This window comes from Danaus plexippus, chromosome 5 (genome assembly GCF_018135715.1).
Source record: "Danaus plexippus chromosome 5, MEX_DaPlex, whole genome shotgun sequence".
NCBI classification, from domain to species: Eukaryota; Metazoa; Arthropoda; class Insecta; order Lepidoptera; family Nymphalidae; genus Danaus; species Danaus plexippus.
The window spans coordinates 33,223-48,187 of record NC_083539.1 but is presented as its reverse complement, the minus strand read 5'-3'; the positions used below and the strand labels follow the sequence as shown (position 1 = coordinate 48,187).

At 39.1% G+C, this 14,965-nt stretch overlaps 1 protein-coding gene across 12 annotated transcripts in view; it reads left to right on the top strand.

The window, feature by feature from the left end:
* Positions 1 to 14,965, top strand: part of LOC116768988 (collagen alpha chain CG42342) — a 183,026-nt gene that overhangs the window by 163,792 nt on the left and 4,269 nt on the right. For 4 of the 12 annotated variants that reach the window (XM_061529404.1, XM_061529405.1, XM_061529399.1 and 1 more), the window contains exons 2-17: positions 875 to 945; positions 1,052 to 1,087; positions 1,391 to 1,426; positions 1,922 to 1,957; positions 2,085 to 2,156; positions 2,367 to 2,435; positions 2,730 to 2,783; positions 3,456 to 3,635; positions 8,773 to 8,878; positions 10,206 to 10,303; positions 10,487 to 10,621; positions 10,979 to 11,008; positions 11,228 to 11,275; positions 12,042 to 12,146; positions 12,924 to 12,968; positions 13,073 to 13,135. In XM_061529404.1, the coding sequence (XP_061385388.1) occupies positions 875 to 945; positions 1,052 to 1,087; positions 1,391 to 1,426; positions 1,922 to 1,957; positions 2,085 to 2,156; positions 2,367 to 2,435; positions 2,730 to 2,783; positions 3,456 to 3,635; positions 8,773 to 8,878; positions 10,206 to 10,303; positions 10,487 to 10,621; positions 10,979 to 11,008; positions 11,228 to 11,275; positions 12,042 to 12,146; positions 12,924 to 12,968; positions 13,073 to 13,135 (1,184 nt within the window). The remainder of the gene's footprint in view (positions 1 to 874; positions 946 to 1,051; positions 1,088 to 1,390; positions 1,427 to 1,921; positions 1,958 to 2,084; positions 2,157 to 2,366; positions 2,436 to 2,729; positions 2,784 to 3,455; positions 3,636 to 8,772; positions 8,879 to 10,205; positions 10,304 to 10,486; positions 10,622 to 10,978; positions 11,009 to 11,227; positions 11,276 to 12,041; positions 12,147 to 12,923; positions 12,969 to 13,072; positions 13,136 to 14,965) is intronic. The other 8 variants (XM_061529409.1, XM_032659934.2, XM_061529407.1 and 5 more) reach the window with 5 other exon arrangements.

Below are 14,965 nucleotides of genomic sequence, written 5' to 3'. Positions count from 1 at the left end.
TACCTACAGTCTAGACGTACGGTTTACGGCCGGCTTTTGTCGTACGATATACGGTGAACGGTAGCCATCATAAAACATGACGCAGCGGAACTGTTAATTGCATAGCACGGTATTAAGTCTGCTCTATCGGTAAAAGGACCTATAATAAATCCTTTTGACAGATATGACTTATTCAGTCGAGGACGGTCTCGTTATTGGCTCTCATATAAAACCTAAGCATTCTGCTGATATCTTCAAATTGTGAAATGTTTTACTGTCTCAAATCTTTGTACTGTGTCTATTGGAGAAGTTATACAACACCATACGGACAACCAGAGAAATATAAAAATGCAAAAGAAAAATTATCGAACAAGTGAACGATATTAAAAGATCCACTTAATTCTTGATATTTATGTGTGTAATATTTAATAAGTAAACATAATTTGTATAAAATATTCAACTTAAATGTGAAATGTAATCCCTATCATTATAAACATCGTTTTAAAGTATGGCCTGCCTAAGCTTACAATTTTGATGTTACTGTCCACATTTCACTATGATACGTACTGGACAAGATATTAAGGACAATAAAAAAGGTAGTTTATTTCCCCGGATAAGAGTGAGAGGGGCGAGGTACCTACAAGTGACAATTCTGTTATTTGTTCGTCGTGGAGAGTGCTCGGGTCTAAAGCCTCTTGTAGTGACGTCACGCTATCGAGGGCTCTCCGCGACAACCTGCCTTTACCTTTCAAATACCTATGTAGAAAAAGTCCTGCACTAATGATCAAGCTCGGCTCCGGTTAATTACTTCCAAAATATTAACATTCTTCAATATTTTATAAAAAAAGGTTAGTTCTTAAATATTTACTGTTTAACAGAATTCCTAACGTTGCAGGTCCTCCCGGGCCCCCCGGCAAGCGTGGCAAGAAGGGCAAGAAAGGTGACCCCGGTGACCCAGGCCCCCCGGTACGAATTACTACTTGGACTTTCTTGAAACTATTTTAGCTCCCTATTTAATCATTGTTTTTTTTTTTTGCTATTCAACATCCTTTATTGTTTTACTTATTTGCAGGGGTTGATGGGAGCTCCGGGGAAAAATGGATTCCCGGTATATTGCTTTTTATTCATTTTATCTTCTGTATATAGCGCTCCCCTTAAGCTTTAACACTTATAATTAATATTCTAAATTACAAAATAATTCTTTTTTACACACTCCTTATTCTTTACTAACAAATATTTACAGTTACGATACCTATGTATTTGTGTTACTTTTGATATACTCTTTTCTTTAACGAACATGAGCAAGTCACTCGTATATTTTATTAAGTTAAAACCACAGTGCAGTTATTGCATCCGAGGTTAGGATATCTCAAAATGTAGGGCATGTTAACGATACGGTTTGAATTTTCAGGGTAGCAAGGGCGATAGAGGCGAGCGCGGCTTCATGGTAAGCGCCGCGCTGGCGATCCCCGTAGTGTCGCTAGAACCCTTGCGCCTCATTAACCTTACATCAACCATTTACAAATTGCCTAACCATGTCCCGCGTCCTAACTCTAGATATATCTGTAGTTTGACTTACAAACATATGATTAAGGTTGTTTAGACTGAGTAAACAATCCTGACGAAGGATCTGCATAATATTTTACCGACTTCAGAAACTTCATTGTGTTACTACCAAAATCTCAGTTGCGTATGTGCATGACTAAAACAGTTTAGGACTATATTATCTAAAATTGCTATAGTATTATTTACATCGATTTTAAAAATATAGGAAAATCTAACTCCGATTGACATTAATTCCACTGGAGACGTTTCCACTAAACTCTAAACATTATTTTCTTTCTTAATCTTCCTTTCTAACTCTTAAAATGTAAAAATTAAATAAAGTGCTTCGATAGACTATTGATGAATATATTAACAGTATAGTTTATTTCGTTTTCAGGGCCCTATAGGACTGGACGGACCTAAAGGAGATCCGGTGAGTGAATGCCTTCTATACAATGTCTAATAATTAAATATTGCAGCATAAAAGAATTCCCCATGGGCCCAAATATTTTTTGGCGATATCCGTCAATATGATATTTATTAGTATTTCCTCGTTTCAGGGTCGGCCGGGGGACAAGGGACAAAAAGGAGAACATGGCAGTCCAGGCTTTGATGTTTTCTCTGCAGTGAAGGTATGTCATAATGAGAGGAACATTATCGCATTATCTGTAAAGACTTCTTCTATACCGAAAAAAAAAAGAAATGTTAATTTACTCATAACCCTATGAATTTGTAGTGTCCGCATTCATTACAAAGTATTATTATCAGTCATAGCATTTATATTATAACTGAGGAGTAAAAATTTAGAGATGATTATATATATCGTATTGCGGCGATTACAGGGAGTCAAAAGATCAGTGGACAACTATAAGATGAGCCCCTACACGACCGCCGAGATCATAGCCGTTAAGGTACCACGTGTCGCATGCTATAGCGACCATGGGCTTTGTTGTGCTATTTTTTTTTTCGGGCGGTCGAGAGTTCTCGACTTTTTAAAATGTTGTTTTGCGCTTAAGTTTTACATTTTTCTGCTGTAATTTGATGTTCATATCGACGTAGCTTAGTTATCATCTAAACGTACAGATCGTTTTCTAAACAACTCTTCTACATTATCTGACGTAATGTATAAGAACTTGCATCCGTCTTGTTTAATGTGGAAGGGTTGTGACGTGTGATTGCTTGTTTTTGACGCGCTGTATGCGCAGGCCCTGCAGGCGACGGGGCACAACATCTCAGCGCAGTCCGTCATACAGTTGAAGGTAAGTCCAGGATGCTTCTTTCACAAATGTAACTTGAAGCATATCAAAGAAGCATGACTTCCTCAAGTGTCAACAGTAAAAAACATTCTTCAAGTGTCAACAGTATCATTAGCTTATTTAAATGAAAGTAGTATTATTCGGATATACTACGCGGATTTTATTATTTAAAAACTACATAATCCCGACGTTTCGGTTACTTTGCAGCAACTATGATCACGGGCAGACGAGGTGTGAATGTCTGTCAGTTGGTCCTTGTTACACCTCGTGTGCCCGTGATCACAGTTGCTGCAAAGTAACCGAAACGTCGGGATTATGTAGTTTTTAAATAATAAAATCCGCGTAGTATATCCGAATAATACTAGTTTCATTTAAATGAATAAAACTCGCGAAAATCTTAGATCTCAGTATCATTAGCCTTGTTTTCCGTGTTTGTGTTTCATAAGCATGAAGTTGGATTTTTATTAGTTTTAACTGTTATTTTATGTTATACACAAGTTTTCCTAAACAAACTTATATTAACCAAAAACACTATCAAATGCAATGTTTTACATTGAACTAACCTAAAGATTCTCTTGATCTTAAATAAGATTATAAAACTTGTACTAACTACTTACTCATCTACACAATAGCATAGCTCTAACACTAATACATAAAATTAATGTAACAATTCAGGGGGAACCTGGAGAGCCGGGACCTCCGGGACCACCCGGACCAACAGGAGCAGAAGGTGTTGCTGGAGCAGAAGGACGCGTGGGTCCTGCGGGGACGCCCGGTCCTCCTGGACCAATAGGCCCTACTGGGCCTGCAGGATCTGCTGGACCGATAGGGCCCCCAGGACCAGCAGGACATAAGGTACAATATATACAATACAATAGTAACTTTATTTTATTGTAAAAATAGAAACCTAATTATGAACTCCGCTGGAGATAAAACATTAAATAATGTGTAAGTTCAAATCTAATCATCGATCCTGATCCCAAATGGATGAATTTAAAGTATAAAATTTTTCTTTTAGAATTTCTATACTAATTCTGGAATCTCCGATAGAGTTTATATATAATACGGTTGTAATGTTAACTCTGAACTTATGATCATGAACAAAACAGGTGGGTTTCCAGGTTTTAATGGAAATATTATAAAGATATTCTAAGCACTGTTTGCACCAGTTTATCTTTCCAACTGTTCTATTGTTAAAAATAAAGATTCGCAAGAATTCAGAAGAACACATATTCAAGACCACTTTTTCAAAAGGCAACTCCCTCGATAATCATGGGGGCCAAGTTTTAACGTATTTCCTAGCTAAGCAGGAATGTTAAAGAAAAAAAAATTGGCTAGTTTTAAGTTTTTGAACAGGCATGGGGCATTTCTCAGAAAAAATAAAAAATTATTATTTGTATAATAATGTAAATAAGAGTAAAAAATATACATTACTACATTAAATAACTAAACAACGACTAATATTATATAACATTAAAAGAACATAGAAAAGATGACAAAGATTAAGATTCATAGTTCGTTCAGATTTTATTTATTGAGTTTATATTTGAAAGCATATCTTCACAGGACCTTACGCATAAACTCTCTGGTAAGTACTCCGGTAAGTTGTTTTAGAACCGTACGGCTTTAACAATCAACGAGTCAGATAGAAATCCACTTCGAGAAAGAGGAGTTTCAAATACCAATTTTGCTCTAAATTGTCTGTCATAAATTAGAAACACAAATGAAAATCTACATTTTAAATATGCACTTTCATATTTATCTCCAGTCCATGAAGGTGATGTCCTGTACCTCCCCCGATTCCCCTTCCTAACCTCTTCCCCCCTTCTCTATCTTTTCCTTTCCTGGTTTTAATCCTTTAAAACCACTCCTTGCCACTCATATGGTCGACAAAGTTATTGGACTGGGTACGGCTAGGGCGTCGCCGATAAACTCCGCTTTGCAACGTGGAATATAGGCTCTCTAACCGAACGACGCAGAGAACTCGCAGATGTACTCATGAAACGTCGGGTCCAGTGTGCGTTTCTCCAGGAAACTCGCTGGAAGGGCAATAAGTCTCGGAACATCGGACAGGATTACCGGCTGATATACACTGGGTCGCCTTCAGGTAAAGCTGGTGTAGCGGTAGTGCTATCTGAAGAGCTTCGGAATGGTTTTCTTGAAGACGACCGTCGCTGCAACTGCCTGATACGGGTGCGGGTACTGAGCGAGGGAGTCATTACTAGCTTATAATCGTCAAGAGGGATGTACCGGGTCCGAAAAAGAGTCATTCTAGGAGCAATTTGAAGAGGTTCTACGTGCTATACCAGCTACTGAAGTAATCATAGTTGGGGGGGACTTAAATGGCCACTTAGGTAGGGCTGCGGAAACTTTGAACGTGTACACGGTGGTTTTGGTTATGGTCGCCGCAATGCAAAGGGAGAAAATATTTTCAGAACCTGTATTGCGTCTGACTTGGCCGTCGTGAACACGTTCTTTCAAAAGACTCTGCAGCACCTTATCACGTATAAGAGCGGATCCCACTCAACCCAAATAGATTATCTGCTAACCAGACGGTGTCATATCGGCAAGGTGACAAACTATAAAGTAATTTCTGTTGAAAGCCTGACGGCCCAACATCGTCTTCATGTCATGGACTATGTCGTTACCCCAAAAAAGAAAGTAGCCGAGAAACGTAAGCCTCGGATCAGGTGGTGGTTGCTGAATGGAACGATGCAGACCAGCTTTCGGGCAGAGGTTGAGAGTCAAAATCGGTTGACTAATACCGAAACTGCTCTGGAAGTTTGGGATCGAGCCCAGTCAGCAATTATCACAGCAGCTGAACGAGTTCTAGGCCTTTCTGGGGGAGGACGAGTCATTGACAGGGAGACATTGTAGTGGAATGACGAAGTGCAGGAGGTGATTCGTGAAAAGAAGACTGCCTTTAAGAAGTGGCAGCAATCAAACTCTCCTGAAGACAGACTAGATTACATAGCAGCTAAACGTGCCACTAAAAGGGCTGTTTCCAGAGCCCGCAGTGACAGGTTATCACCGTTATATGATACACTTGGAACTGCGGAGGGGCAGAAGCTCATTTACATTAGCATGTAATCATGCCTCTTGAAGGAGAGACGGAGATGCTACATCAAGGAGTTGCTAAATATTCAGCACCCGTGCAGTCTTCCAACGGAACCATCTTCCAATCTTTGACTTATAGCCCCGATAACACCTGACGAAACTCAGAATTGTCTTCGACGCATGAAGAATCGGAAAGCGGTGGGACCTGACAATATTCGATCGAAGCGTGGAAATCATTGGGCTCCCTTGGTGTGCTCATCCTAACGGACCTTTAAAACCGCGTCTTGAACACTGGGACTATGCCACATCAGTGGCACTATAGTAACATTACCCCTATATACAAAGGCAGGGGCAGTGTTCAAGATTGTGGTAGTTATAGGGGCGTTAAGATCATGAGTCACACCATGAAGCTCTTTGAGCGCATGATTGACCTGTTGAGTGTACTGTCTCAGAATGAGACAGAAAGAGTGTATTGAGTGTACTGTCTCAGAATGTCAATATGGAATTCAGCCAGGATCGGGCACCTTGGACGCCATTTTTGCCATCAGAACTTTGATGGAGGCATACAGTGAAAAAGGAGAGCTCTGCATGTCGCATTCCTAGATCTGCAGAAGGCATTTTACTGCTTGCCTCGTCAATGTATTTGGTGGGCATTGCGATCCAAAGGGATCCTGAAGTCTATATTGACATTATCAAAGACAATTCCGATTCGATGGTTAGGACTGCTGTTGGCGATACAAAACCCTTCCTGACCTCAGTAGGGATTCACCAACGCTCGGCTCTTAGCCCGTTCTTGTTCAACGTAGTGCTGGACACTGTCTCGACTAACATCCAGGACCAGCCTCCATGGCTGATAATGTATACCGATGACATAGCGCTCATTGACGAGAGCCGGTTGACGCTGGAGCGGAGAGTGAACCTCTAGAAGGGTACGCTTGAGAACGGTGGTCTTTAACTAAATGTGACGACGACCGAGTATGGCTTGCGGGAGCCCGGACTCTTACACTATCCATATAGGTCCTAAACCAGCCCTTAAGTCGAAAAAGTTCAGGTACCTTGAATCAATTCTGCATGAGTCCGGAGGCATCGATCACGATGTCCAAGCCCAGATCAGCGCTACTTGGGAGAAATGGCGTGATGTCACAGGTGTGGTCTGCGACCGCAGAATACCGCCCAAGCTCAAGGGACTAATATATAAGAGCATAATCCGACCGGTACTCTTATATGGCAGTGAATGTTGGCCAGCACTGTTCAGACATACTCAGGGGCTTCACGTCACGGAGATGAAGATGCTAAGGTGGATTTTCTGGCGATACGCGGGCTGACCGTATACGTAACACATTTATCCGAGGTAGTCTTGGAGTCTTGGAGATGGTATGGCCACGTTGCGCGCCGGCCTGTGAACTACGTCGGTAAAATTTGCCTTGATATGTCTGTCCCTGGAGCAAGACCGCCAGGACGCCCAAGAATGCGATGGCTGGACACCGTGAAACAGCATATGAGAGCCAATGGACTTACCACCGAGGATGCTAAAGACCGTGCAAAGTGGAGGAGTTTAAACAGGAAAGTAGACCCTGTCTAAAGCCAGGGTGCCAGGAAGAAAAAGAAGAAGACACTCCGAAGGGTTCTAACGGTCAAGGTGAACGTACTCCTCTTTGCGGTGAAAAGATACGCTTTCGTTTTGTAAGCGAAAATTTCACAAGATTAGCATCGCCCCATTCGAAGACTGTCACGGTCTACCATGGCCTCTCTTTCTAATTCTTATTGATCCCGACTGGCCCTAGGACCAAACATCAAGTAAAAGCAGATCGAGCAGAAACGCCAGTATCTAAATTGGTCCAATATAAGTGACTACCTTAAGCCAGTTGAAATTTCTGACTATAGGAAGAGAATTAAATCCTAATAAAAAAACAAACCTAGTCTATTGGAATGTGAGAAATTATAAGTGGTAGCTATGTGCTTAGTGTGGAGATTGAAATCTAAAAGCGTATTTAATCTGATGTGAGGGGTCCAGAAAATGAATCTCACTAAATTGAAGATAAAATCTATCAGCATTTAAAAAGTGATGGTATCACATTGTTACAGATTTGGCAATACTTTTTGATTAATATATTCTTTTCATTATATACATTAAACATACTTTTTATTACATACGTAATATTAAAGTCACAATTAATATAGGACTTAAATACATCAAAGCAGATCTTGTTCAATATTTCCTCACACATGCTGTTACTTCAGGATGAGTGGCAAAGTAATTTATACAAATATTTTTTACCCTTTTTTCATCTTAAAAATGCTACCATGCATATAAAAAGGAATATCAAAATATTATTCCATAGAAATGGATTAGTAATAAGAGATATGGAGAATATGTACAACATTTTGGTAGGGGATCAGTAGAAAAGCATTAACTCAGAAGTACTCAGTTATAAGTATTCTAAACTAAGAATGTATTTATGTATAGATTCTACGTAGCAGATTCTATACATAAATACGCAATAGATGTAATTTTTTGTAAAACATAAAGCTTCGCAAATATTAACTCTATCTCATTATGAGAAAAGCAATAGGTTGTTAAAGTTTTTAAATATTATTTTACATGGAAAATAATAATAAAATCTTTTAGGTTGGCCCAATTAATTATCAGGTACATCGGGAAGAAAGATGTGTTAAATAAAAATTAAACCAGGGTTATTATCATACCGGAAAACCGCTGCTTCTCTTTAAGAAAACATACATTAAATAAAACAAAGAGGAATTAAATTAATGCGGAAACTGAAACGCATTACGTAGTGAAGTTTTTTATTTATGATTAGGATGAGCTCAAACAAGAGCAAATATTCTGCAGAACAGTCTGATGACACTTAATTATGTATAGCTAATCTAGTCACGTTTACTGCGGTGCATAATAAAAAAAATAAAAAAATTACAGGGAGACAAGGGAGACAAGGGTGAACGTGGTTTCACGACGACACTGAAAGGCGATGCGTTCCCAACTGGCATCATCGAGGGTCCACCAGGTCCCCCCGGGCCTCCCGGTAAGAAACTCTCCTCATATCGTGTGAGCCTCACTGATAGCCGTAGAAGGCAACCTTAACCAACACGCTGCTTACCGACACATTAATTGGGGAATGTTGAAAGGTGTTTAAAGTTTGATGTAGCTTTCGAAGTTTTTTCTTTATTGAGTAGATTTAACTTAGAAGCTTTACAGCAATATTATACAACAAATTCAGTATACTTATAAAGCATACATTAGACAACGATTTTCGAGTCTGAATCAGTCTTTACTGGTATTACTACGAAATGGATTTATTATAAAAGCTACCCAAACCGCCTACTGAAGACCTATAGTATACAATATGTATTGTAAAAAGAAGAATGTGTGATACGGCTGTGTTGAAGGGGCGGAAGGTGCGCGCGGCGAGCGCGGAGCGGGGGGTGCTCCCGGCCCCCCCGGGGAGCGCGGCGCGAGAGGCAAGCGGGGCAAGCGGGTAACACCACCCACTTCTGAATACGACCGCTATTGTACACTCTGTACTGACGGACACTGTCTACTCCCTTCTTTCTTTTTTCCTCAGTGGGATCGCGCCGTGTCTCATTATTTTTTAATAATTAAACAACGATGGCCTAAAAGCTTTCATCGTTTATATTATTAAAAAACCTCTTTGTCTACAATTTTCTCTCCATTGTGAGCGCTGCGTTATTCCTTAAATCCCGAGCTAAGCTATTCTGTATTTTGACACTCGGTACTCTTCGAACTTCAAAACGTGCACGTTCTACTTTATTCTCAAAGTCCTTGTGATAGATTTAGGCGCTTATCATTACATGATTTTGACAATATACATTGCCGTACATGCAGATTCTCTTTCTTTCCAACGTTTTAGTACATTAGCATGACGCACGCTTGCATGACTGCATGAAGCATAACGCTGCACGTGGCTTCTACACTAACGTTATGTTGACGGGTAGATTGTTGTGGTACAAGTGACGACTTACGATAATTTCATCGAGTGGCTTTTAACTGGACAAGAGGCTCAGCAATTACCACAGCGTTGCTGGCTATCCACAAGCGCGTCCATTTGTCGATAAGGTAACTAGACAAAAAAAATCACTGGAAGTTTTAAAATACATATAAATTTTTGTGTATATATAATTATGTTGTAAACATATTGAAATATAAAACAAAGAATATACAAACTACTATAAGGATATGGAATATTTTCACAAAATTTTGATAACTGGCGGAAATCCTTTTACAGGCTATGTTAAATCACTTATTTCACAAGATTCCTATACATCATTCAACTGTTTAGGTTTTTTAAGTCAGGTCAAAACACTTATGTATATAAACGATATGATAATCAGGTGCGGTAGGCAAGGAAGGTGCGTCAGGACCTCGCGGACCGCCTGGTTCGGACGGCCGACCCGGGGTCGCCGGGGTTCCAGGCCCGCCGGGAAAACCGGTACGTCTAACAAGGTTTTGATGCGATGTTATCCATCCTGTACTCATCTGCAAAATAAAATGAGTTGCATTATACCCATTGTTTATGCAGGAATATATAATCCGTTATAAGAACTTTTAGAGCAAATCTTCAGACACGGATAATACGTCTCCGTACTGAAACGGCTTGATAATTATATTCCAGGGAGAAATTGGACCAAAGGGTGAAAAGGGCGACTACGGTGACATGGGGTCCCCGGGCATGCTCGGAGCTCCGGGACTTCCTGGACCCCCGGGATACCCAGGCCTTAAGGGGGAGAAAGGAGACAAGGGGGACTCGGTAAATTTTAATAATTTTTATTTAATCATTATTAGTTTTGGTCCCAATATTAATGTCATATGTTCACCGACTTCCGTTCTTTTTTTTATTTTTATTTCCCGAACTAATATAGTGACCACTCTCATATTTAAGTTTACAGTTTATTTTCGCAGTAAAAACTTTTATTTTGTTAGTTAAATCTTTCTACTATAAACCACAGTTTCACCTCCTGTTCTCTTTGTGTTGTTTCGGTTATCATTGGTCAATATGCATCTGTAAACGTGGTCATCACTGTTATCATCTTGCATAGCTGTATCAATATTAATATCTCGCTTATGTGTGTTTTGGTCGCGGCGCGTGCTCGGCGGCGACTCTCAGCAGAAGTACCGGAAGCTGAGACGCAGGCAGGTAACTATCCATTCCGACACGACACACTGACACACGCACAATCACACACATACACATATACTTACAGCTTTCTATCTGCTAACGCTTTAATATGACTATCTGTGAGAGTAACCATAATTATGGTGAATTTTATATAAAGGCTTCATAGAATGTGTATTTAGATGTTTGTTAAATAATCGACCATGTTATTAGAACTGTTAATCTTTATGCCCACTGTTGAACTTGCAGGGAGACGGGACCGGGTACGAGCTTTATGGACACGAACTGGTTAGTATCTATTCCAATCTCATCATTTAAAAAAATGTGGCTTGGAAACATTTTGAATAGAATTAAATGAAAAATAGAATTATATAAAGAGATTAGAAATGAATATTCTTTTGTCTTGAGACCTTTTATTATATCATATATTATATATATTATAAGAAAAAATCGTAGAAGCACTCTTTTCCTAGCTTCAGTTTTATATTGAACTGGTTATCTCGAGAAGGAAATTATAATTTTAAATATTAAGTTTTAAACTTTAAATGTAAGATTTTCATAATTTAATTACTTTTTATAAGTTTAAATACAAGTATGTTTTAAATATGTTTTTTTTTTTATTTAGTTAAGTAGTATCTGACTTTCTTTTCTTTTTTTTTATTTGAAAATCATAATGTTAGTAATTATTGCTTCGTCTTCTTCACAGAAATTATTTGCATATCATTAGTGCTAATATCATTAGAGTCCACAAAGGATAACCAGGCCGCCGTAAGAAACTGGTTTCCTACTTCGGATATAGAATAACGTCCTGGTTATGTAAATTGACACTAACAAACCATATCACAAAAATAAAAAGCCACCTATTATTTTCATTCCAAATCTTCCCCGGTCCGGCCCCGATGAGATTATATCAGAAGATTATATCTGACTCATCGGGGTTTTTGTTTCTCATAAACTGTAAGTAGTGATTGAAAGTCTGTAAGTGGTTATTCTTGCAGTATTTCAAATCCTTGTTAATATTAAAATCATCAATGAAAATGTTAAACTCTTTCAGATGATGGGCCCCCCGGGCTCGCCGGGCCCCGCGGGTCCCCCGGGCGTGGCGGGCCCGCCCGGTATCAAGGGCGACAAGGGCGAGCCCGGAACACGCGGCAAGACTGTACGTGTCTTTAACAAAAACACACACACATACGCACTGTTTACTGCGCTATTTGTTATAATGCTCGAGCTAGTGCTATTCACCTCCTGAGCAATTTGAGCAGCGGGACGGACAAGATAAACACATTTCAATGTAACTGATCCGGGCACCGACTGCGACGGTTCCATGGTTCGATCGTTCGATCCAGATTGTTCAAAGCCTTCACAATATAATTTCTGGAAGTAGGTCCGACGATATCACGGAATTCGATAAAGATTATTTATAATGTTCACAGTTTCTTCTCAAATGAAAAGCTGACAAAATTACTTTGTAACATATACAAGAAAACATCATCGTTTCCTTGCCTTCTTCCAGCAAGTTCGTTTGTTCCACAACGCTCTATCAGTGATCAGATTGCAATTTTCTCATAAAAAATTATAATATTACACAAAAATGTACCATTTCCTCAAATTAGGATATATTATAGATACCCTGTTAAGATATGATTTATTTATTTTTTTATATCAAATCTTGTGTGCGTCAAGTCATTGAAGACTAAGTTGCATCTCTCTCCGTCACAGCACTTGCATACCGCAGAGGGTGACTTGCATTAGCGATAGAAATGTTTTAATATGTACTTAATATTTTTCAATATTACCACTTCTATTTTGCAAACAATTTTTTATACACATACACTATTTTCATTTTTACACTAGAACCAAATTAAATTGCAGATTTTTTTTAATTATTATGCATGCCTGAAATTTACAAAATGAAATAGCACTTTTCATATTGTAGGGTGAGCGCGGAGAGAAAGGTGACCCAGGACCCATGGGACTCCCGGTACGTTTTACTAATGTCGAGGATATAACCGAACACAATAAATATATTGCTATCTATATACCCAATGAGCTGATCTAAATAACATGGCGTATTTCATGTTCCAGGGCCCAGTAGGTCTCCCGGGGGAGGCGGGCGAGCCGGGCCGGCCGGGCGATACGGGGCCGAGGGTAAGACATAGAGACACCATTACGTATCCATCTGGAGACTCTTAAATCTGATACGTTCGTGAAATACACTCTCAAAGAGATTCAAACAACTCAAATTATAAACGATCCGTGACAGATTTAAAGTTGTCTAGGACCCCATCTTTCCTTTAATAGATTTGACTCTTAACAAGATAACAAACAGTAGTCGCAGAAGATATTAGTATGCAAACAATAACATTAGAGCACGTCCTTTATCGATCGTGATACTCGCTGTATGGTTGTGGGTGTGTGTGATACTAACCCGGGCTGGTGTGGGTGCAGGAGAACCGCTGGCCTCCGGACTTCGCCTTCACGTAGTACGACCGAGGCACACAAACATATACACACAGACGGAGAGTGAGACGCGCCTTCGGGTACATCTCTTCGGAACAAAAATAACTGTAAATTGTAATATTTGTACCTAATAAGACAAACACCTAAAGTAAGGCGTTACCAAATAGATGTAAGTGTTGAAACCTGTATAAAATATTTTCGTTACTATAGGATAAACATTGTATGTACGTAGTGACTTTTATAATTCAAATTCTTCGCGTTGGACTCTTTTGACTTTGTAAATTTTGAGCCCTAAGGCCTTTAAGTGTCAACCGTTATCGACGACGTCTGGTTCTAGGTATTGTTACTCGAAACGATGTATTTTATTATAGTTAACTTAAAGAAAACTGCAAAAAGTCATGTCTTTACGTCCTAAAATTTATCCAAATATAATTAAGTCATCGCTTAAGAAGTTTCGATGTGTGTTTGTGTGAGTGTATCTGGACGAGCATCTTCTGATATGACGTAGTACAAATAACTCTTTCCTTAAATTCTCTGTAACGTGACTTGACAATGTGCATCTTGTACCCGCGACTGGTGAAAGAATATCTTCATCTTAATATTTCATTTGTTTTTTGTTCCCTTTATCGACAATCAGTGCAAATTTTTCATCAGTATTTAAAAGATGCTCAAGTTGGATATATTTTTTAATATTATCTATTTAATAATTATATTTTAATAATCATATTGTAATAAGTTGTAAATATATTGAATGCTCAGAGTGACTATTTTCAAATGATATATTTGTATATTTGGAAAGATCTCTCGCGAAGAGATCGTGTCAAGAGTTCGTTTCACACAGTTACACTGGCCGAATTTTCCGGCGTCGCTTGTCATATTCGTATTGAGTACTGTATTAATGTTAGAACGGGTTTTCTTGCCAGGTTCGATTGTGATACTATCGTATCTCTACGTATCATATCTCTCGCTATTTTATCTAAAGGTCTCGTTTTCTTCGGTGTAAACAAATGTTTTATGATAAGTCTTTAAATATCGTCGTATGAATACTATCGTTAATTCTAATTCGTGTGTAACCTATGTATAAGAAAATTTGAAACCGGCCTCACTGTCGCATTTCTTATTCAAAAAATTAAATTTATTTAAATATTGTAATAATGAATGCGTTCGAAGTGTGCGCCGACGCGACACGTCGGGTGACCGCTTTGCAATACGAGTAAGAGGAAAGGCTCTGCATGTATATATGGCTATGACTATGACAAGTGTTCAAGCACTGAGAAGCCACATATTTCTTGCCGCCAAGCTCGGTGGTGATTGGTATGTGGTGGTAAGTGGTGGTCCCAAAGCGGTCACTCGCCGCGACCGACCCAGCTGTCCCGAGTGCTCCGTCCGCACTGTTCTCCTAATCTAATGTTGACTCTTGTATATTATTAGCTTAGCTTTTAACCCTATCTTTACGTGGTTTCATCTCTTATTGTACTTTCGCTAATTTTTCATCACTATGTGTCGTCTTTAGATATT